This window comes from Pan troglodytes, chromosome 10 (genome assembly GCF_028858775.2).
Source record: "Pan troglodytes isolate AG18354 chromosome 10, NHGRI_mPanTro3-v2.0_pri, whole genome shotgun sequence".
NCBI classification, from domain to species: domain Eukaryota; kingdom Metazoa; phylum Chordata; class Mammalia; order Primates; family Hominidae; genus Pan; species Pan troglodytes.
In genome coordinates this window covers 31272836-31297624 of record NC_072408.2, presented here as the reverse complement: position 1 = coordinate 31297624, position 24789 = coordinate 31272836, and the positions used below count along the sequence as shown (strand labels likewise).

Genomic DNA, 24789 nt, shown 5'->3' with positions numbered 1-24789 from the left:
TCCCAGAACTTTGGGAGGCCGAGGCGGGCAGATCACTTGAGGTCAGGAGTTCAAGACCAGCCTGGCTAACATGGTGAAACCCCATCTCTACTGAAAATACAAAAAATTAGCAGGGCATGGTGGTGGGTGCCTGTAATCTCAGCTACCCAGAAGGCTGAGGCAGGAGAACTGCTTGATCCCCAGAGGCGGAGGTTGCAGTGAGTCGAGATTGCACCACTCAAAAAAAAAAAAAAAAAGAAAAGAAAAGAAAAAATAAGTCAGGCACCGATAGAAGTGCTCTACACCTATTAACTCAACCTCACAACAACTCTGAAGAAGATTTTGGTACTCCCTTTTATAAATGGGGAGGAAGAGGGCCAGAGAGGTTAAATAGTTTGTCCAACGTCACACTGCTAGAAAAGAGGCAGAGAGGGTGTTCCAGACTAGGCAGTCTGGCTCCAGAGTCTGAGCACTTAAACATAACACTATGCTACTGTTCAAGGGATTTCCTGATAGTAGGCTACCCTTACATTCCTAGACTACCATTCAGTTGGTTATGTACATGGTTCTTGAAAATGAATTGCTAATACTTTATTTTGAATTTCTGCATCTATATTTATGGGGTGTGTGTGTTGCTATTTGTCAGTTTTGGCTATTAGGGTTAATTGGGTTTTTACCAAGGAAAAGTTTACACAGCATACATATTCCTTGATTTTTTATAATCCATTTTCAAACCTCAAATGGTGAGGTTTAAAATAAAATTCTCTAGTTCTGAGACTGGCTTAGAAATATCTGCAATTAATCTTCAATTGATAAGAGGTAATATTTCAATTAAAATTCACATTAAATAAATCCTTCCTTCAGATCAGGCATTTAACAAGGAAAAAACCACATAGATCATACCAGATTCCCGAGAAGAGAGTATCTTCTTAGAATATAAACACAGTTAAATTAACAAAATTGAATTAGCTTTCAAACTTACAGCACTGGAAAAAGTCATCCCCATCTCTCCGATGAGAGCTTTGGTTTTCTTTAGTGGTGTCTGTAAAAGTAAGTAATTATCCATTAAACAATTTCTTCCAATAAATTGAGACACACAGCCCAGAATTCCTGTTTTGTTACATCTTACTCAATCTTTTATTCCCAAATGGTCAGCTCTAAGCAACAGCCAAAGAGAGTCCTGTATGATTCTAGAGACAAGTTTGGTTCCGGCCAGCTCCATCCTGTATAAAAGTGCAGGAAGTCAAAATGCTTGCAGGAAGGGAAAGTTCAGTTGATGGCAATAACATCTTTGTGCCCTTATTAGTCATCAGCGCCCAGATAAGGCAGATAGGGCAGACCTATCTCCATGAATTAATCTTTAGAAGTAGGATGTGGGAAATGATATAAAGGGAGCCTTCCGCCCTATAGAACAGAAGTAAGACAACAGTTGGATTCTGAAAGCCAGACAAGGCCCCAGGACTCCGAGACTGATTCAAACCTCACACACTCAGTGGTGGAGGCCAGACACACACTGTTCAACTACCAACTACTGTTGTCTGCATAGACCCACAAGCACCTCAGGATAAGGACTTGAACCAGGTGGCAAGCAGGTGTACACAGAACACTGTCAGGCAAAAGGCTACTCAGAAACTATTTCATGTCCTGTTTTTCATCTTTTGTTCAAAATCTAAGATCCTTACAAGTACAGAGAACAATTAACTTCCTTCTAGAATGAGGACAAAAGTATGAAGACAGTCATTTAAATACGAATAAAAGGAACACTAATATTCTTCAGATTCCAGACAGCAAAAAGCACCATTGAAGAGGTCATTTTAGTTGTAATATGGGTCAGTTCACGATGATTCTGAGATACCTTTGAAACCTAAGACCATATTCAATGCAGTTTTAAGTATATTTTGTTGTGCAATAATTCCTTAAAGATTGCTAATCTAAATACATAAGTAGGTTAACAGGAGCCTCATTTTCAATAATGTATAAATGACTTTTCCCCATTGTTTTATATAAATACAAAACCTACGGAATCCATAAACTCAAAAGGATGAGGATTCTAACTTATCCAAAAAAAGCTCTGATAATTTCATGAGTAGATCTAGAAGAGGCTGCCAAGAGACGCTAGAGAAGCAGAAGATCTTCGCCAGCCTTCCGAAGCAAGGTCGTCAGCCATACTCTCCTCAAAGCATCACTGGGTACCATCCTCAGGAAAAGAATACTGGGCTTCATGAGACATTGGTTTGATAAAACACCTGAGTTACTGTGAGGACATTTGAAGGTGAAATGAGGATTCAAAGAGTAAGTGGAGAAAAGGACTAGAGTTGACTGTATGGGACTTAATTGTCAAACTGTCTGAAAAATATGTAAAATTATGAAAGAATATCTGATTTACAGTAAGACTGTGTAATAACATTTATTAAACACAACATGTGCCAGGCATTAATCTAGGCAGTGGTGGACAGAGGATAGATGGTCCTTGCCCTCATGATCTCTGCACTCTTGGGGACTTAAAACAACTAACAGGTAAACAATCAGTCATTTCAGGTGGTGGTAAGTGCTATGAAGAGAATAAACCAGGATGATGTGATTACAGCTGGTGGGAAGAAAGGGGAACTACTTTAGATGGGTGGTCAGAAAAGGCCTCTCAGGAGGTAACTTCAGTACGGAGAGCCATGCGATGAGGAGTCAGTCATGCAAAAATTCAGAAGATGTTTCAGGCTGGGTATATAGCAAGTACAAGGGCTGCCAGAGGAAGGAGAGAGGCACCTGGGAGGAAACAGAGAAGCCAGTGTGGTGATGGAAGCAGCTTAGGGAGGAAAAGGGAGAGTGAGGTAAGATGAGGTCAGAGAGGCAGGCAGGAGTCAGTGATGCAGGGCCATATAGGAATTTAGACTTTAGGCCCGGTGCAGTGGCTCACACCTGTTATCCCAGCACTTTAGAAGGCAGAGGCAGGAGGACTGCTTGAGGCCAGGAGTTTGAGACCAGTCTGGGCAACACAGCAAGACCCTGGCTCTACAAAAAATATAAAAATTAGCTGGGCATGGTAGTGCATGCCCGTAGTCCTAGCTACTTAGGAGGCTGAGGTGGGAGGATTGCTTGTGCCCAGAAGTTCGAGGCTGCAGTGAGCTATGACTGCACCACTGCAATCTAGCCTAGGCAAGAAGAGTGAGAACTTGTCTCCAAAAAAAAAAAAAAAAAAAAAAGAAGTTTTTATTAACTGCCATCTTTATACTGCTAACTATAGTACAAAAGACAACCATAATCCGTGCTTAATTGAAAAAGTCCCAAACAAGAAACCACACTACTCAAAATGTGTCATGTGTCTCTATGCTAATTAGAATGTAAAATGAATCCTTAAGATCTAAGCAAAGACAGTGGCTGGTCAAGTTAAGGCCATGCAACAGTCTTTAAGCAGCAGCCAACTTCATGCCTTCATGTGGGCAAACATGTTACTCTACTCACCCCAAGCAGAATCCTTTTCATTAAAACCCTAAAGAATCATTTACTTTCCTGGTTCCACGCACAGTTGCTCTGAAACGACAATTCTGATAATTCTGTGGCTAACAATGGAAATTGTTTTGCTTTCAGTGAAGCAATGACATATTTATTCTCACACCTGTAATCCCACCACTTTGGCAGGCTGAAGTGGGCGGATCACTTGAGGTCAAGAGTTCAAGATCAGCCTGGCCAACATGGTGAAATCCCGTCTCTACTAGAAATACAAAAATTAGCCGGGCGTGGTGGTGGGTTCCTGTAAACCCAGCTACTTGGGAGGCTGAGACAGGGGAATCGCTTGAACTCAGGAGGCGGAGGTTGCAGTGGGCCGAGATCGCGCCACTGCACTCCAGCCTGGGTGACAGAGCAAGACTCCAACTCAAAAAAAAAAAAAAAATTATTCTTCCCCTACCTTTCATCATAGTTTCTTCTTTCACTTGCCTGCGGTTTTGGCCAAATGTCACTTTTCTTAGAGTAAATGATTTTTTTTTTTTTTTTGAGATGGAGTCTTGCTCTGTCACCCAGGCTAGAGTGCGGTGGCACAATCTCAGCTCACTGCAACCTCCACCTCCTGGGTTCAAGTGATTCTCCCACCTCAGCCTCCCGAGTAGCTGGGACTACAGGCACGCACCACCATGCCCGGCCAATTTTTGTATTTTAGGGTTTCACCATGCTGGCCAGGCTGGTCCTGAACTCCTGACCTCGTGATCTGTCCACCTCGGCCTCCCAAAGTGCTAGGATTACAGGCGTGAGCCACCGCGCCCGGCCGTGACTTATTTTTAAAAGAGCAGCTTATGCTTCTGTGAAGAACAGTGTGTCCACCACACTATAATGATGTTTAAATAAAATCAAGAAAGTGATAAGAACAGTGTCCTGGCAAAATAAAAAATAAAAACAGAGTCCCACAGATACCTGGAACAAATACAATGAAATGTTAAAGACGATGCTACTATATAAAAGAGCATTTCAAAGATGCCTGAAAAATTCCACTATAAATCTAAATCATGTTGTAAATGCTATATACAATCCTTTGACCTGAGTGAGTTTGGTGGGGGTTAACCACTGTTTATTTTGCCAACTATGGCAGCAATCTGTAATCTTTTTTAGGTTAGAGCTCTTTCCACAAAAATGAAGACATTATACACAAAGTTTTACATATAAATTAAGGAGTTCCATGATGTCACTGGCATCCCCGAATGTCACCTGCAGACTCTCTGACCTATGGTGTGATTATGCTGGTGTGGGTATGTGGAATGAAATCTGATTATTATCACAGTATTCTAGAATAGGAGAAAAAGCATGGTGATCTGAGGTCATAAGATACCCAGGCTTTGTCCAATATTAGCTATATGAACTTAGTCATGTCACTTAACCACCTTCCAGTTTTAGTTTCCTTTTAAGATAAGGATACTATGTACAGCAGAGGACTCCTGTGATGACTGAAGCACAAGTATAAAAATCCTCGTACTCTGCTCGGCTCCAAGTAAGTTCTCAAATGCTCTTGTCTTAGCTCTTCCCCTTGGAGTCCTGTTTGACAATTAGTGGTAGAATATTCTGAAAAAGCCTAGAAGAGAAGCCAGAATTCTTGAGTTTGGAACATTAAGTTTGACTTATGCCCTCCACTCAATTTTGGTACCTCTCTCCAGTAGAAACACTTATTAAAAAAAAGAATCTGGGCCGAGACAGTGGCTCATGCCTGTAATCCCAGCACTTTGGGAGGCTGAGGTCCAGGAGTTCAAGAGTTCAGGAGTTCAAGAGTTACTTGAGTCCAGGAGTTCAAGACCGACTTGGGCAACATGGAGAAATCCTGCCTCTACAAAATATTTTAAAATTAGCTGGACGTAGTGACATGTGCCTGTAGTTCCAGCTACTAGGGAGACTGAGGCAGGAGGACTGCTTGAGACTAGGAGTTCAAGGCTGCAATGAGCCTTGATTGTACCACTGCACTCCAGCCTGGATGACAGAGCAAGACCCTGACTCAAAAAATCTGCTGCTGGCTTAACGAAGCAAATTGGATTAACATACTAAAAGGAAGAGACCTCAATACACACAGACTACAGCCGTGGTTTATAAAAATTGAAGAAACAACTCTGAATACCTTATATTTAAGTAATCAATTTTGTTTTCAACACCTAAAAAAGCCTGACCTTTTAACTGAGTACTTAAGTCACTGCTAGAGAAGGCTTGCTTTTTCTGGTCAAAACACTCTTCAAGGACACATTTTTTTCTTTTTTTTAATAAAAAAGGAATTTTGTGAGCAGACAAGTAAGTGCAGTAGTTGGAAGAGTAGTGAACCTAAAGTGTAGGAGGAAAATTAAATTAAGACCGATGTCAACATGGCTTGGTAGAAACTAACAGACAATGAAGCATATATGGCAGGAAGAAATGTGTAGTCAAAATGCAAGCCTCTTAAAACATCAGCTATAAAAGACTCTCAAGCTCTTGAGCATCAACCTAAGAAATATATTTTACAACTCGGGAAGAAAGAGAGATAGATAATGATTACCTTTATCAAGTGTAACACACACACTCACACACATGGACCTTTTCTATTCTATTCTATTCCAGAGGAAATAAAAAATGTTGGTAGTTACTCACTAAACTGATTTCACAACTCACTCAAGGGTTGGGACCAGAGGTTTGAAGGACACTGCGCTAGGGTGTGTAACTACACAAGAAAAGTTAGGAACGTCTTGCCTGTTGTATTTCATAGTCTCAGCATTCAGCTGAAAGCAAAAAGAGAACTGAAACGAAGAAAGCAATAAAGCATTTGGTTTTAAAGCGAAGAGAGGAATGCTGAACCCAGGGTCAGAGGACTCTGCCTCAACTACTCATGTCTTGGGCAAGTTGCTTTCTGGGCCTCCATGGGGAAGGGGTTGGAGTGGATGTTTCCAAAGGTCACACATTCCATAATTCTGCAATACACAAGCAAAATTAACACTGGAAAAAAAATGAAGTCTTGTGACAACACCCATTAGATAGAAAATGAAACACTGACAGTCTCTAATGCAACAGTCAGGTGTTCAATCACACTAATTGAATTTTCTTGATTCTTGTAAGGCAACACACACCCTCAATAGTTCGACGGTCGGCCTACCAGATTAGTTCACTTCAGGCCTTTTTTTTTTTTTTTTTTTTTTTGAGACGGAGTCTCGCTCTGTCGCCAGGCTGGAATGCAGTGGCGCGATCTCGGCTCACTGCAACTTCCGCCTCCCGGGTTCAAGCGATTCTCCTTCCTCAGCCTCCCAAGTAGCTGGGACTACAGCTGCGCGCCACCACGCCCAGATAGAATTATTGTATTTCTAGTAGAGACGGGGTTTCACCATGTTGGCCAGGATGGTCTCGATCTCTTGACCTTCTGATCCGCCCGCCTCGGCCTCCCAAAGTGCTGGGATTACATGAGTGAGACACCGCACCCGGCCCAGGCTTATTTTTATTGACATCAGATACAGACATTGTATACAGGCACAAACGTGGAGGTGGTCTAGGTCCCTCATAAAGGGGACTGGACTTGTCTGTGATCCTCTAATCCAAAAGAAAAACAATCAGGCCTTGAGTGCTCTTAGACAGCACCTGATCCTCATTGGTTCAACCCATCCTCCACTGGTCTCCACATGTTTATCTTGAGATATTAACGTAAACTCCACAGCAGTACGGTCCAGACTAGAAGCTCTGTGTGCTGTACGCATGTGCCTCAATCCAGAAAGGAAAAGAGTATTGCAGTCCCTTACACCGGCATAAAGGGCCTCAGGTGGGAAAACCAAACCTACCCAAGGATAAGACAGCCAGTTCGGGGAGGAGGGTGGTGGGGACCGGGAAAGAGAGCAACAAACCGGGGAGTCAGCCCAAGAGATAGAGGGGCGGGGCAGAAACAGAAGAGTTACCATGCCGCCGAGCACTTCGTCCTGGTCGTCCGTGAGAAGCAGCACCACGTTGGGCCTCCGGGTTCCCGCCGCCACCCCGAAGACCCCCAGGCAGCCGCCCAGCACCAGCAGTAGCAACGCTGGGCTGCAGGAGGGCAGGTGGCGGGGGCTGCCCCGCCGGAGCCGACCTGGGGCTAGAGGCAGGAGCCGCATAGCGGACAGGCTCCGGGGTGACCCCGGGACGGGACGGAGGGACGCACAGGTAGCTGAAGGGCGAGAGGCCGACCAGCCGAAGGAATAAAAAGCCGTGCCTTGAAGGCCGGTGGCTGGGGTCAGACGTTTTCTCCCTAGGCGCGATCACGTGAGCCGGGGACAGGGGGCGGAGCACGCTGCGCGGTCACGTGACGGCCGGCGTGGGCGGGGCCGCGGACTGGCGCAGCCGGGAGGGAGGCATCAGGCAGTGGCGGAAAAGGGGCGGAGAACCGGAAAAAAGGGCGGAGAACCGGAAAAAAGGGCGGAGAACCGGAGAAAAGGGCGGAGAACCGGGAAAAGGTCAAGACCTGTACGTACCTCTCGCGCAGGCTCGGGTTGCGTTCTGGTAGGACGTGTTTCTGAGCGCTTGGTGGAAAGATTTAAATGGGGGGAAGAGAAGATGAAAAGCAGGAAAGAGTTGGCAAATACTAACCAACCGATTAAGGAAGAGAAAGGAGGACTGTACATAACAGATATTATCATCAGCTGGTGAGGAAAGTGGACTCTACCATATTTAATCCCCAAGTCGACGGGCACTTATTCAAGGCCCGGATGTTTAATCGTTTTTAATTTTCTTTACAACTTGTGAGATAAATCTTAACATTCTCATTTGGCTCAGACATTAAATTCGGAACTGGTTAGCTCTCTTAACTCCAAAGCCTAATTATGTTCTGCTTTCCTCAGCAGACATCGTAGTTTCAAACAATTTAGGGATGTCCTGACAGCTTTATCCTAATGGTTATCCTAATGGTCCTTGGTGACTTTTTAAACACCCTCTTGGAACATGTTGGAGGATGTGCAGATCGAACAAAAATCTTGAAACGTGGTCATCCAACTGCATTATTAAGTAATCTTTAGCGGGGAATAGCCCTTGAAACTAGCTCCAGATATTTCTGTGGTCGCTCTGGAATAATTAGACTTTGCCCCTCTCCTCTCACCGCCCACCGTGGGCGCGGTGGCTCACGCTTGTAATCCCAGCACTTTGGGAGGCGGGTGGATCACCTGAGGTCAGGAGTTTTAGACCAGCCTGGCCAACGTGGGGAAACCCCGTCTCTACTAAAATACAAAAATTATCTGGGTGTGGTGGCAGATGCCTGTAATCCCAGCTACTCGGGAGGCTGAGGCACGAGAATCGCTTGAACCCGGGAGGCGGAGCTTGCAGTGAGCCACTGCACTCTGGCCTCGGGGACAGAGCGAGACTCTTGTCTCAAAACAAACAAACAAACAAAAAATCACAGAGATCTTCTTGGCAAGGTGAACTGTCAAGTCATATCCCCAGACCGATATAACAAGGTATACCTCCTTGCTGGTAAAAGTATTTTCTCTGAGTTGAACTGTTTGCCAAGAAGAGTCTCTTAAAACTCGTGAAAACTATTCCAGAACTTAAAGTATTAAAAAAAAAAAAAAAAACTCGTGAAAACACTATACTATAAGGTAAAAATAATGATGGAAACACTTTGAAACCTCATGTGTACAAGGATAGGGCTTATGCAAAAAAAAAAAATTACCTTTATTACTTTGTTTTTTTCACACAGAGGGGTAATGCGCGGAGTCCTAACAAGGTTTGAGGTAGGGGTGGTAACTCACACAATAGCATGAAAACCCAATCATCAGGCTTATGAACCACAAAAGGATCTTAATACTTTTTTTTTTTAAGTAAGCCTACAGAAGGCAAAAGAAGCTTTAAAAAAACTGAAGTAGTTTTTCTGCAAGAAACAATTATGCCGGAAATGTGGTCAGAGCAGTTCCTAGACAACCAGAATACTTGGTTACAGCCTTGGCCTAGGCCAATTTTTCAAGCTGGTTAGAATAACTAATCCTTCTGTATTCAGGTTTCAAGACTTCCAGGAAGACTTTCTTGCACAAAAAAATAACCTATTTCATCTGTATCGAAGCCCCAAATTGTAAAATTGTTTCTTTTCTATTTTTTTCAAGGTTAGATTATAAACTATTTGAGGCCAGAAATTGTGTAATTAGTTGCCCACTTTGTTCAGGATGCTGCTGTCAGAGGCGATTGAACCAGAGCAACTCCATCTTGAAAAGGGGCTGAGTAAAATAAGGCTGAGGCCTGCTATGCTGCATTCCCAGATGGTTATGCATTCTAAGTCACAGGATGAGATAGGAGGTCATAAAGATACAAGATACAAGATGCATGTCATAAAGACCTTACTGATGAAACAGGTAGCAGTAAAGAAGCCGACTAAAACCCACCAAAACCAAGATGGTGATGAAAGTGACCTCTGGTCGTCCTCACTGCTAAATTCCCACCAGCGCCATGACAGTTTACAAACGCCAGGGGAGTGTCAGGAAGGTACCCTCTCTGGTCTAAAAAGGGGAGGCATGAATAATCCATCCCTTGTTTAGCATATCATCAAGAAATAACCATAAAAATGGGCAACGAGTAGCCCTCGGGCTGCTCTGCCTATGGAGTAGCCATTCTTTTATTCCTCTACTTTCTTAATAAACTTGCTTTCACTTTACTCTATGGTCTTGTCCTGATCTTCCTTGCTCGAGATCCAAGAACCCTTTCTTGGTGTCTGGATCAGGACCCCTTTCCGGTAACACTGCTACACTAGTGCTGAAGAGACATTGTCCCTCGTTCATGGAATTTGCAGTCTAATGGCAGAGAGATGGACAATCTAATCTTGTATCTTGTATATGATTACAAATAGACATGCTATGAAGGAAAAGTAAAGGGTGCAATGAGCATTTAAGGTGGTGGGAGGCTGATTTAGTCTAAGGTGCCCTGAGGAAGTGATCTTTGAGTGAAATCTGAAGTTTGAGTAGGAGATAATTTGTTAATGGAGTATTGGGGTGGTGGAATGTCTCCTAAGCACAGAGTACAGCATATGCAAAGGTTCTGAGCTGGTGCATTGCAATAACTAAAAGAAGCCAGTGTGGTTAGAGCAGAGGGAGAGAGGTGGTGAGGACCCAGATCCTATTTTAAGGACTTGGGTTTTTATAGTAAGGCTAATTGGAAATTACTGAAAGAATGTAAGAGAAATATAATCATACATGAACTTTTAGAAGATCCTTTAGACTGTGGCATGAAGAACAGATTGGAAGAGGACAAGCATGGGTGAGGGTAGACCAATTAGGTGGAGAGAAAAGTGGATAACAGGGACAGATTCAAATTTTGTGGAGCCTGAAGTTTATGTGCATTTGGCGAGTGGAGGCTCCTTAAGAAAAAGAATAACAATTTTAGATACAAAAGTAGGTACACAACTGAATATGTATTTAGACTAAAACAAAATATAACGTTATAAATTTTTAAAAGTTGAAAAATATTACAAATAATGCAAAAATTTAACATAACATTTTTATTAAGTAACTGCCAGGCATACTTCTTCATACTTTTTCCCCCTTACATTATATGGCTATGTGCTCTTTAATCATCTCTTCATATGATGTTAGTTTATAATATTTTCTAAAGAGAATAGAAAGATAATTTAGTTTTTTCTCTAGTGTGTTTGATCAGTATTTGCTTTTTATTGGTGATAATTCAGAAAAGTTATTTTTCACCTGCTCAGTTCATTATTGGTTTTATATATATGTTTAGTATTTTTGTCAAATTTCAGAAAACTCTATCAAATATCCTCTTAACATAGGCATTTCGTGACATTCTGCATTTTATTTTATATTATTTTATTTTTTGAGATGGAGTCTTGATCTGTCTGCGCTCTTGGCTCACTGCAACCTCCACCTCCCAGGTTCAAGCGATTCTCCTGCCTCAGCCTCCTGAGTAGCTGGGATTATAGGCATGCATCACTATGCCCGGCTAATTTTTGTATTTTTAGTAGAGATGGGGTTTCGCCATGTTGGCCAGGCTGGTCTCGAACTCCTGACTTCAGGTGATCTACCCGCCTCAGCCTCCCAAAGTGCTGGGATTATAGGCGTGAGTTTTATGTTATCTTCCTCAATGCTAGTGTGAGATCAAATCGAAAGAAATTTGAATATTTTTCAATGAGTTTATATAATTCACAAGTTGTCAATTTAATAGCCTATTTATTACTTTCATTTGCAATTTATCTCTTCCTCTTTCCAGCTTTATTGAGATATAATTGACAACAAAATTATGTGTATTTAAGGTGTACAACATGATGTTTTCATATACATATAGAGTGTGAAATGATTATTCTCTTCCTCTTAATGAATTACTGTTTTTCTTATGATTTAAACTTTTTTTTGTTACTCTTTACTTCTTAATGTCAGGATAATTTCTCTTTACTTTCTCATTCATCTTTATCACTTTGGTTTTGTATCCTATTAATTTTTTTTTTTTTTTTTGAGATAGAGTCTTGCTCTGTCACCAGGCTAGAGTGCAGTGGCATGATCTCGGCTCACTACAACCTCCACCTCTCAGGTTCAAGCGATTCTCCTGCCTCAGCCTCCCAAGTAGCTGGGATTACAGGTGTACACCACCACACCCAGCTAATTTTTGTATTTTTAGTAGAGACAGTGTTTCACCATATTGGTCTGGTCTCGAACTCCTGACCTCAGGCTGGTCTTGAACTCCTGACCTCAGGTGATCCACCCACCTTGGCCTCCCAAGGTGCTGGGATTACAGGCATGAGCCACCATGCCCAGCCTAGCCAAGTTGTTTTTTAAAGAGCATGCAGCCCTTTTTCCTAATCATTATAATAGCTGTGTTAACAGATGACTGATTATAAATGCTGTTTAACCACAGGTTAAAATAACAATCTTGTTTTACTTTGTTGAATAATGTCTCAGATGTTTTCAGTTGGCTAAAAATATTTAAAAATTGCTCATAGGTTTTCCTGTTAGAAAGTAGTGCCCAATAATTGCCAACTCATCAGTGGTTGTCATATCTAGAATAGAATATATAATATTATTTGGTGTTTGGTTATGTGTTTGACTTACCACTTTTTAAACATTTTTTTCATTATTTCAATTTTTTCCATAAATTGTTTTAGTAAAATAAGTCGTGTTTTCATTTTGACATGTTTTTCCAAGAGCTTAAGCAAAAATGCATCCAATTCAGCTATTAGTTGAAAAATTCCTGTGGAATTTTCATTATAGGAACAATAGTACTTTTCATCATGACCTCTGAAGTGTAACTTTCACTTAACGTTTAATAACCTCAAAACTTCCATCTCTGGCCACGATGGAGTAACAGTGCCAGACTAATTCTCTTGCTAAAAACAACTAGAAAACAGGGCAATATAGATGCCTTTATACAAGTGACAATAGTGAAGGACTGTGATCCACATGTAAAGAGAAACAAACAATTGCTCCAACTTTTTGCCTGGTGGAGGGACATTCTGAACCAGAGAGCAGGAAATAGGATCTCATGCTTGACAAAGTTGACTTGCTAACTTTGGGTGGACAGAGATCAGAGTTGAGGGAGATTGAGGCAGCTGGAAGTTTGCAGGGAAGAATTCCAAAGAGAAGGGTGCTGTATAGATTTAAAAGCTCCATAAGTTTGTACAGATGTCTTTCTGAAACTTTGCTGAACACTGAGATGTGCATTCACAGGGTGAAACACCACCAGAAGGCAAGGCAAAGAATGACCAAGGTAATGTAAAACAAATAATTCTCAGAGGGGTTGGGATGTTTGAGATCCAGCCAGCCATAGGGGAAAGTCCTCCTTGATCATCAGGAGCACTCCTTAGGAACCTGGAAAGGTCGTGCCCTAATAGTGGAGCTAAACTATCATGAGTAAAAAGTACTGTGCACCCACAGAAACAAAGCTTGGGTACAGCCCTCAAAAGATCAAACTAATCTGCAAGGAAAGTAACTTGCTTTCCAGAATAAGGCTCAACACTCTTTCAGGGAAGACTACGAAACCTAGATATTCAACAATATGAAATTCACAATGTCCTGCGTTGAATAAGAAAATTACTACACAGGGCCGGGCGTGGTGGCTCACGCCTGTAATCCCAGCACTTTGGGAGGCCGAGGCGGATCATGAGGTCAGGAGATCAAGACCATCCTGGCTAACACGGTGAAACCCCATCTCTACTAAAAAATACAAAAAATTAGCTGGGCATGGTGGCGGGTGCCTGTAGTCCCAGCTACTCAGGAGGATTAGGCAGGAGAATGGCGTGAACCCGGGAGATGGAGGTTGAAGTGAGCCGAGATCGCGCCACTACACTCCAGCAGCCTGGGCGACAGAGCAAGACTGTCTCCAAAAAAAAAAAAAAAAAAAAATTACTATATAGGCTCCCAAACAGGAAAATGTGACCCCATGACCAGAAGAAAAAATTGTCAATAGAAACAGAGAATAAATGACAGGGATGAAGAAGTTAATAGATTAATGTGTTAAAACTCCTATTATAACTTGTTCAAGTATTTAAAGGAAAACATGAGCCAACTGAGAAGAGAGGTGGAAGATATATAACTGGGCCAGGCACAGTGGCACACACTTGTAATCCCAGCACTTTGGGAGGCCTAGGTGGGCAGATGGCTTGAGCCCAGGAGTTTGAGACCAGCCTGGGCGACTTGACAAAACCCCACCTCTACAAAAAAAAAAAAAAAAATACAATACACAAAATTAGCTGGGCTTGGTGGTATGCTCCTGTAGTCCCAGCTACTCAGGAGGCTGAGATGGGAGGATCACTTGAGCCGGGGAGGTCCAGGCTGCAGTGAGCCATGATTGTGCCACTGCATTCCAGCCTGGGTGACAGAGGGATACCCTGTCTCAAAAATAAATAAATACAAATAGAATCTATAACTGAATAGCACTATATCTGAAAATTCACTACATGGATTAAGAGATGATTAAACAATATGGGGGGGAGATAAGTCAACTTGAAGATATAGCAAGAGAAAAATACCCAAAATAAAGCAAAGAGAGAAAAAAATGAAAATAAAAATGAGCAGGGCCCTTGTGACCTGTGAAACAAAATCATGGGGTCTACTATTTACATAACTGGAATTCCAGAAGGAAGAAATAATTTTTCGAAGAAATAATAGTTGCTGTCTGCATATAGAGAAAACTCTGATCTCAGATTCAAGAAATTCAGTGAACCCCATGCAGAAAAAACATAAAGAAAATCATACTGAGAAACATCACAATCAAAATTCTGGAAACTAGTAATAAAGAAAAGTAGACTTTATGACAAAAATATTATTAGAGATAAAAACAGGGCATTTTATGATGATAAAAGGTTCAATCCATCAGGAAGATATAACAATTATAAATATATATGGACCTAACAAAGTACCAAAATTCTTGAAGTAAAAACTGATAGAAATAAAGGAAAAAATGGACAACTCGATAATAGTTGGAAACTTCAATACTCCACTTTCAATAATGGATAGAGTAGCTAGGCAGAAGATGAACAAGGACATAGAAGACTTGAATAACATTATAAAATAGGTAGACCTAACAGAGATCTACAGAACTCTCCACCCAACAAGAGCAGAATCTATACTCTTCTCAAGTGCCTGTGGAATATTCTCCAGGATAGACCATGTACTAGGCCATAAAACAAACCTCGATAAATCTAAAAGGGTAGAAATAATACAAGTATGTTCTCTCACCACAGTGAAATAAAATTAGAACATAAGATTCCCAGAGAAATTTGGGTAGCTCACAAATATTTGGAAATGAAACAACATACTCCTAAATAATCAGTGGATTAAAACAGAAATCAAAAGGGAAATTAGAAAATACTTTGAGATGAATGAATATGAATACACAGCATACTAAAGCTTGGGATACAACTAACATAGAGCTTGAAGAGTAATTTGTGGCTGTAAATGCCTATATTTAAAAAAAGAAAGATCTCATATCATTAATTTAACCTTCTACCTTAAGACACCAAAGAAAGCAAAATAAACCTAAAGCAAGCAGAAGGAAGGAAATAATAAAAATTAGAGCAGAAATTAATGAAACAGAGGATAGAAAAAAATAGAGAAAAATCAATGAAAGCAAAAGCTGATTCTTTGGAAAGATTAACAAAATTGTCAAATCTTGGTGGTCCCTATCAGAGATATTCCATATCTCCATTTAAGTAGCCAGTCTGGCCCCTGCAGAAAGGATCATGGGAAATGATCATAGCCTACCACAAGCTCAACCAAGTATTAGTCCTGACGCTGTGGCCATGCTGGATTTGATACCTTTGCTAGACAAAATCAATATGACTACAGGTAAATTTTAAGCAGCCACCGATTTGGTGAATGCATTCTCTTCTGTCCCTATCAGAAAAGAGGCTCAGAAACACTTCACATTCATACAGAATGAACAACAAAAGACATCTACAGTTTTGCCCCAAGGTTATGTTAACTCATCTCTGTGTCACAATATGTAACTATGTGACTATGTGTTATAATACAGCCCCGACAAATCCAGACTGCCCAGGTATCCTGCAGAACATCTTACCCATCCAATACATTGATGACATCATGCTGATCAGGCAGGATGAAAAAGAGGTGACTAGCATCTGGACACCTTGATAAGATACACATGCTCCAGGGGGGGTGGGAGACAGGCTCTATGAAAATTTAGAAACTTGGTACTTCAGTAAAGATTTTTAGAGGTCCTGGCGTGTGTCATGACATTGCCTCCAAAGTAAAAAAAAAACTGCTGCATTTTGCATTTCTTACTAGTGAGAAAGAAGCACAGTGCTTGGTAGAACTCTTTGGATTCTGGGTGCAGTACATTGTATGCTTAGGAACACTGACCAGCCCATATATGAAAGGCTGCCAGCTTTGATGGGGACTGGAGCATAAAAGTGCTCTGTAACAGGCAGGGCTGACTACATAATCTGTGGGGTCCAGTGTGAAACAAAAATGTGGGTTCCTTTGTTCAAAAAACAGAAAAAATGTGCCATTTAAGTTACTAAAATATAAAACTTTTTCTTTAAAAATATCTTATTACTTACAAAATATAATAGGGGTTATAATAATACATGAGTAACAACATAATCTTAAATTTATATAATATAAATAATGAGACTTTATTATGTGATATTTTGATTACAAGTTTCTTCTGACTTGCTTTTCTGCAAATTCAATTGTTTTTTCTTTTAAACAGGGTCTCACTCCATCACCCAGGCTGGAGTGCAGTGGTGTAATCACAGCTGACCACAGCTTCAACCTCCTGGGCTCAAGCAATCCTCCTGCCTCAGCCTCCTGAGTAGCTGGGACTACTGGTGCATGTTATCGCACCCAGCTAATTTTTACATATTTTTGTAGAGATGAGCTCTCCCTACCTTGCCCAGGCTAATATCAAACACCTGGCCTCAAGTGATTCTCCCACTTTTGCCTCCACAAAGTGTTGGGATTATAGGTGTGAGCCACCCTGCCTGGCCTGCAAATTCATTTCCTAGGCCATCATACGTTTTCAGCAAATTCATTTTCAATTGATGTAGTTGAAAGCAATGTCAGTGACTCTTGGCAAATGCAAGATTGCAAATATTTTTTGATAACATTAATTTTGAGAAGGATCTTTCTTCTGATGTAACTGTTACTGTTGCCGTTAAGACTATTTTATAGGCTGTATAACAAAGGAATAAATTTGACAAATTATTTCAAAATAGAAATTTTAGCACATGGGCCAAGTGTGGTGGCTCATGACTGTAATCCCAGCACTTGGGTAGGCTGAGGCAGGCGGATTGCCTGAGCTCAGGAGTTCGAGACCAGTCTGTGCAACGTGGCAAAACCCCATTGCTACAATAAAATACAAAAATTAGTTGTGTGTGGTTGTGTGCACCTGTAGTTCCAGCTACTCAGGAGGCTGAGATGAGAGGATCGCTTGTGCCCAGGAGGTTGAGGCTTCAGTGAGCAGTAGTTGTACCACTGCACTCCAGCCTGGGTGACAAAGCTGGACCCTGTCTAAAAAAAAATTAGAAAGAAATTTTAGTACATGTAGAACTGACGATTCCTGTAGATTTTTTTTTTTGAGTCGGAGTCTCACTCTATTGCCCAGGCTAGAGTGTAATGGTGCGATCTTGGCTCACTGCAACCTACGCCTCCCAGGTTCAAGTGATTCTCCTGCCTCAGCCTCCTGAGTAGCTGGGATTACAGACGTGCACCACCACGCTCGGCTAATTTTTGTAATTTTTTTTTTTTGAGATGGAGTCTTGCTCTGTTGCCCAGGGTGGAGTGCAGTGGCATGATCTCGGCTCACTGCAACCTCCACCTCCCGGATTCAAGCAATTCTCTGCCTCTGCCTCCCAAGTAGCTGGGATTACAGGCACATGCCACCACGCCGGGCTATTTTTTTTTTTTTTTTGTATTTTTAGTAGAGACGGGGTTTCACCATCTTGGACAGGCTGGTCTTGAATTCCTGACCTCGTGATCTGCCTGCCTTGGCCTCCCAAAATGCTGGGATTACAGGTGTGAGCCACTGCACCTGGCCTAATTTTTGTATTTTTAGTAGAGACAGGGTTTCACCATGTTGGCCAGGCTGGTCTCAAACTCCTGACCTTGTGACCCACCTGCCTTGGCCTCCCAAAGTGCTGGGATTATAGGTGTGAGCCACTGGGCTCGGCTGAAAAATTTTTTGAAAAATATTTAACTCTCCCTACAAATCAGTTTTAAGTTGAATTTAATTTTTAATGTAAAGTATAAATTGTAATTTTGCAATTGTAAAATTGTAACTGGCATAACAATGAAATTGTAACATTTTCTTTGACATTTCCAGTAACTTTTGAAGGTCATTTGAAAAACTCCATGGCTTCAAACTTTATACGATTCAAAGTGCTTATTTATACATTCTATCACCGTATCTCTAATTATAAGGAAAAAGTAATTTTAATTAATACTAGGCTCATCCGAAACTTCCTATGAAAATAGCGTTCTTTTTTGTCAAATGTGAACATCTTTATATTTCTAAAGCTGTGGATATTTGATTTGCCATGTTGCAGAAGTTTTCAAAAGTAGAGACTCTACACTCTGAAGAATTGTAATAGTTCCCTGATATGGTTTATTACAATGTCTGAGTATGCTTTGTTTTTTTTTTGGTAACAATTTACTGACAGTGTGTACTGCCTGAACTGGCAATTTCTGTCCCATCTCTCAAGCCTGAAAATTAAGATTTGTGCAAATGCCACAAAGATGGGATTTGGGAAGTAGCCAGGCAAGCTAGGCTTCCACAGCAGGTCCCAGGGCTGGCTTTATGCAGAATCCCTTTACTCTCCTACTGCTGTCACCACTGCTGCTGCTTCTCAGCTATTGCTGCTGTCAACTGGCACTGGTCCCCACCTAGCTACTTTGGGGCCCTTAAGTGCCCATGACTGCCCTTAGGTGTGCACGTGTGACAACTGCATGGTGCCTGGTGCTGCCTGCTGGACTTCCTAGCTTGGCATAACTCCACTTCTCATGCACGTGGCCATTGTCCCATATGACTGCACTTATAAAACACCAATTCCTTTTTCTTCTTTTTTTTTTTTTTTTGAGACGGAGTCTTGCTCTGTCGCCAGGCTGGAGTGCAGTGGTGCGATCTCAGCTCACTGCAACCTCCGCCTCCCGGGCTCAAGCGACTCCCCTTCCTCAGCCTCCCACGTAGCTGGGACTACAGGCGAATGCCACCACACCCAGCTAATTTTTTTTTTTTTTTTGTATTTTAGTGGAGATGGGGTTTCACCATGTTGGCCAAGACGGTCTCAATCTCCTGACCTCATGATCTGCCCACCTCAGCAGATCCCAGTGCTGGGATTATAGCCGTGAGCCACCACGCCCGGCCAAAACACCAAATTTAAAAACAAAATTGTTCACCATTTCAAGATGGTGATAATACAGCATTAAACCAGGAGTAAAGACCTTCTGAGAGTGGGGTTCTGTACAACATTATCCATGAAGCCCATCCTGGTAGCAGGTCCTAGCTGTGGTTCAAATAGCCCTTCTGCTTGGGCCATATACTCAAGCAGAGCCTAAGGTATTCCGTGTGTAAGATGCAATGTGGTGCAAATCCCAATAGGAGGATCACAAGGCAGGCCCATAGGGTTTTGGGGCAAGGTCATGACATCTATAGCAGGAATTACACACCATTTGAAAAACAGCTCCTAGTGTACTGAGCCCAGATCGAGATGGAACTCTTATCCACGAGGCACCAAATGACCATGCTTTCTGAACTATTCATCATGAGTTAGGTTCTCCTGGATCTACCAAGTCATTAAGTTGGTCAGGACCAGCATTAATCCTTTGTAAGCTAAAACACTGCATTTGGGAACAAGCACAAGCAGGACCAGAGGGCAACAAACAAGTGCATGAATAGGTAGCCCAGACTCCCATATCACTAGTCATAGTTACACCACTGCTCCTCTCTCAGCTCACGTCCAAGGGCCTGTATGACCAGCTGAAGGAGGAGGAAAAAGCCCCAACTTGGTTTATAGACAAAACAGCATGGTTTATAGGTGCAAGGTAGAAATGGATGATAGCTGCAATCACTCAGCATTGGCCTTGAATCATAGTAGTTTAAAAAAACAACAACATAGTAACAGGAAGAGCTTTGGGTGGTACACCTGACCATTCAGTTTGTGTGGAAGGAAAAGTGGTCTGAGATTAGAATATATATGGACTCACTGGCAGTGGTGAATGGCATTGGCTGACTGGTCATGAGCCTGGAAGGAAGAGGATCAGAAGATTGGAGAAAGGGAGGTCTGGGGTTGTGGCACGTGGATGAACATATAGGAATAGGCACAAAATGGCCAGGCGCAGTGGCTCATGCCTGTAATCCCCGCACTTTGGGAGGCTGAGGCAGGCAGATCACCTGAGGTCGAGAGTTCTAGACCAGCCTGACCAACATGGAGAAACCCTGTCTCTACTGAAAATACAAAAATTAGCTGGGCGTGGTGGCACATGCCCGAGGCTGAGGCAGGAGAATCGCTTGAACCCAGGAGGAGGAGGTTGTGGTGAGCCGAGATCGTGCCATTGCATTCCAGCCTCGGCAACAAGAGTGAAACTCTGTCTCAAAAAAAAAAAAAAAAAGGAATAGGCACAAAGTATGAAGATCTTTGTATCACATGCTTATGCCCAGCAGAAAGCATTCATGTTGGAAGAGGCACTAGACAACCAATTAGACAAAATGGCTTAGTCAATTGATATTAACCAGACTTTGTTGGTGGCCATTCAAGTGCTGGTACAATAGGCACATCACTTCCTTTATTTATTTTTTTTGAGACAGAGTCTCACTCTGTCCCCCAGGCTGGAGTGCAGTGGCGCAATCTCGGCTTACTGCAACCTCCGCCTCCCCGGTTCAAGCAATTCTCCTGCCTCAGCTTCCCAAGCAGCTGGGATTACAGGCGCCTGCCTCCATGCCTAGCTCATTTTTGTATTTTTAGTAGAGATGGGGTTTCACCATGTTGGCCAGGGTGGTCTTGAACTCCTGACTTTGTGATCCACCTGCCTCGGCCTCCCAAAGTGCTGGGATTACAGGCGTGAGCCACTGCGCCTGGCCTACATCAGTTCTTTTAAAACAATGTCACTGTGCCAGGAGTTTGAGATCAGCCTGGGCAATATAGCAAGACTCTGTCTCTAAAAAAAGAAAATCACTTTAATACAGATGAGAGACAGAGGCTTAATTTTTAGCTGATATGTATTGAGCAGCCATAAACTTTCTTTCTACTATTGCAAAGGAAAGGTTATACTCTGTCACTTTGAAATCTTGTGTAATAATAAGTAGTAAACTAGATACCCACAATTCCTGTAAGCATCATGACTTGAATATCATTCTGCATTAATAGTTTACTCACTGTCTACTGTGTATTAATATGCATTTCCTAAATTCTGTCTAAGGTTTGATGGCTTTAAAAAGTACTAAAATTGGGGCCGCATCTTTGCTGTTTGCAAAACTCAGCCATTCTACCCTGTGGGCTTTGGAGAGTCCAAACCAACTGAGGGTGGAAGGGATCCCCCAGCACAGCACAGCTGTTCTACCAAAACATGGCCAGACTGCTTCTTTAAGTGAGTCGCTGATCTGTTCCTCCTCACTGGGCAGGACCTCTCAACTGGGGCCTCCAGCCACCCCTGCCAGTGTTCTCTGGCCAACAGAGATTTGAAAACTTCCTAGGACAAAGTTCCTAAAGGGCGGGGTGAGCTACCATCTTTGCTATTTGGGTGACCTAGCCATTCCAGCCTCTAGGTGTTGAAGAGCCCAAGCCAACTGGGAGAGGAAGTATATCCCAGCACAGCATGGCTGCTCTACAAAAGCATGGCCAGACTGCTTCTTTAAGTGGGTCCCTGATCTCCTTCCTTTTGACTGGGTGAGATCTCCCAACTGGGGTCTTCAGCCACCTTCTACAGGTGTGTTTGAGCCAGCAACAGGTGTGCACTTCCCTGGGATGGAGCTCTCAGAGGAAGGGGTGGGCTGCCCTCTTTGCTGTTTCACAGCCTTCACTGGTGATACTTCCAGGTACTGGAAAACCCAAGGTGACTGGGACCAGGCTGCCAGCAAACCACAGCAGCCCTACAGAAAAGTGATCAGGCTGTTAAAACAAAAACAAAAACCATCCAAAGGTCAGCAACCTCAAAGATTGAAAATAGATAATCCCATAAAGATGAGAAAGAATCAGCACAAGAATGCTGAAAACTCAAAAAGGCAAAATGCCCTCTTTCCTCCAAATGACTGCATCACCTCTCCAGCAAGGGTTTGGAACCAGGCCAAGGCTGTGATGGCTGAAATGACAGAAGTAGAATTCAGAATATGGATAGGAACAAACTTCACTGAATTAAAGGAGGATATTGTAACCCAATGGAAGGAAGCTAAAAATCATGATAAAACATCATAGGAGCTGACAGACAAAATAGCCAGAGTGGAGAAGAATGTAACCAACCTGACAGAGCTGAAAAGCACACTGTAAGAATTTCATAATGCAATCACAAGTATTAATAGCATAATCAAGCAGAGAAAAGAATCTCAGAGCTTGAAGAATGTCTTTCTGAAATAAGATAGGCAGCCAAGAATAGAGAAGAAAGAATGAAAAGGAATGAACAAAACCTCTGAGAAATATGAGATTATGTAAAGAGACTGAATCTTTGACTGATCGGTGTACCTGAAAGAGATGGGGCAAATGGAACCAATTTGGAAAACACATTTCAGGATATCATCCATGAGAACTTCCCCAACCTAGCTAGACAGGCCAACATTCAAATTCAGGAAATGCAGAGAACCCCAGTAAGATACTCCATGAGAAGGTCATCCCCAAGACACATAATTAACACATTCCCCAAGGTCAAAATGAAAGAAAAAATGTTAAGGGGACCTAGAGAGAAAAGCCAGGTCACTTACAAAGGGAAGCCCAGCAGACTAACAACAGACCTCTCAGAGGAAAACCTATAAGCCAGAAGAGATTGGGGGCCAACACTCAGAATTCTTAAAGAAAATAATTTTCAACCCAGAATTTCATATCTGGCCAAACTAAGCTTCATAAGCGAAGGAGAAATAAGATCCTTTTCAGACAAGCAAATGCTGAGGGAATTCGTTACTACCAGACCTGCCTTACAAGAGCTCCTGAAGGAAGCACTAAATATGGAAAGAAGGCCGGGCATGGTGGCTCACGTCTGTAATCCCAGCACTTTGGGAGGCCAAGGTGGGCACATTACTTGAGGCCAGGAGTTTGAGACCAGTCTGGGCAACATGGTGAATCCCCGTCTCTACTAAAAATACAAAAATTAGCTGGGTGTCATGTTGCACACCTGTAATCCCAACTACCTGGGAGGCTGAGGCATGAGAATTGGTTGAACCCAGGAGGCAGAGGTTGCAGTGAGCCGAGATCATGCCACTGCACTCCAGCCTGGGTGACAGAGTGAGACTGTGTCTCAAAAAAAAAAAAAATATATATATATATAGATATATATATATGGAAGGAAAAGACTGTTACTAGCCACTGCAAAAACACACTGTAGTACACAAAGCAGTGACACTATAAAACAACTACATAAACCAGCCTGCAAAATAACCAGTTAACAACATCATGATGACAGGATCAAATGTATACATATCAATAATAACCTTAAATGTAAATGGGCTAAATGCCCAATTAAAAGACACAGAATGGCAAGTTGGATAGAGAACCATGACCTAGTGGTATGCTGTCTTCAAGAGACCCATCTCATGTGCAATGACACACATAGGCTCAAAATAAAGGGATGGAGGAAAATTTACAAAGCAAATGGAAAACAGAAAAAAGCAGGGGTTGCAATCCTAGTTTCTAACAAAACAAACTTTAAACCAACAAAGATAAAAAAAGACAAAGGGGGCATTATATAATGGTAAAGGGTTCAATTCAACAAGAAGACCTAACTATTCTAAATGTATATGCACCCAACATAGGAATACCCAGATTCATAAAGCATGTTCTTAGAGACCTTCAAAGAGACTTAGAGTCCCACACAATAATAGTGAGAGACTTTAACCACCTGCTGACAATATTAGACAGATCATCAAGAAAGAAAATTAACAAAGATATTCAGGACCTGAACTCAGCACTGGATCAAATGGACCTGATAGATATCTACAGAACTCTCCACACGAAAACAACAGAATATACATTCTTCTCATTGCCACGTGGCACTTACTGTAAAATCAATGACATAATCAGAAGTAAAACACCTCTCAGCAAATGCAAAAGAACTGAAATCATAACAATATCTCAGACAACAGTGCAATCAAATTAGAACTCAAGATTAGGAAATTCATTCAAAACTGTACAATTACATGGAAATTGAATAACCTGCTCCTGAATGACTTTTGAGTAAATAAATGAAATTAAGGCAGAACTCAAGAAGCTCTTTGAAACTAATGAGAACAAAGATATGACATACCAGAATCTCTGGGACACAGCTAAGGCAGTGTTAAGAGGGAAATTTATAGCACTAAACACCCTCATCAGATCTCAAGTTAACAACCTAATATCACAACTAAAACAAATAGAGAAGCAAGAGCAAACAAATCCCAAAGCTAGCAGAAGTCAATAAATAACCAAAATCAGAGGTGAACAAAGGAGATAGAGTCATGAAAAATCATTCAAAAGATGAATCCAGGAGCTAGTTTTTTTTTGAAAAAATTAATAAGATAGATAGACCACTAGGTAGACTAACAAAGAAGAAAACAGAGAAGATTCAAATAAACACAGTGAAAAATGGTAAGGGGAATATTACCACTGAACACACAGAAATACAAGCAACCATCATAGAATAGTATGAATACATCTATGCACATAAACTAGAAAATCTAAAAGAAATGGATAAATTTCTGGACACATACACCCTTTTAAGACTGAGCCAGGAAGAAATTCAG

General features: G+C 41.8%; 2 protein-coding genes and 1 non-coding gene across 4 annotated transcripts in view; 1 reads left to right on the top strand and 2 right to left on the bottom strand.

The window, feature by feature from the left end:
- The window catches only part of GNS (glucosamine (N-acetyl)-6-sulfatase), a 45836-nt gene extending 38011 nt beyond the window's left edge, over window positions 1–7825 (bottom strand). The window contains exons 1-3 of one of the 2 annotated variants that reach the window (XM_003952134.6): window positions 7353–7709; window positions 4937–5032; window positions 962–1021 (exon numbers count right to left, since the gene is read on the bottom strand). In XM_003952134.6, the coding sequence (XP_003952183.4) occupies window positions 962–1021; window positions 4937–5032; window positions 7353–7544 (348 nt within the window). In that variant the 5' untranslated portion in view covers window positions 7545–7709. Of the gene's footprint in view, window positions 1–961; window positions 1022–4936; window positions 5033–7352 lie in introns of both variants that reach the window. The other variant, XM_522454.9, reaches the window with a different exon arrangement.
- TBC1D30 (TBC1 domain family member 30) overlaps window positions 7740–24789 on the top strand; it is a 119281-nt gene continuing 102231 nt past the window's right edge. The window contains exon 1 of the mRNA XM_024347705.3: window positions 7740–7893. The gene's annotated coding sequence lies outside the window, so the exon portion shown is untranslated. The remainder of the gene's footprint in view (window positions 7894–24789) is intronic.
- On the bottom strand, window positions 9113–9218 carry LOC112205175 (small nucleolar RNA U13). The gene has a single exon (XR_002939022.1). It is a non-coding gene; the product is annotated as a small nucleolar RNA U13 (small nucleolar RNA).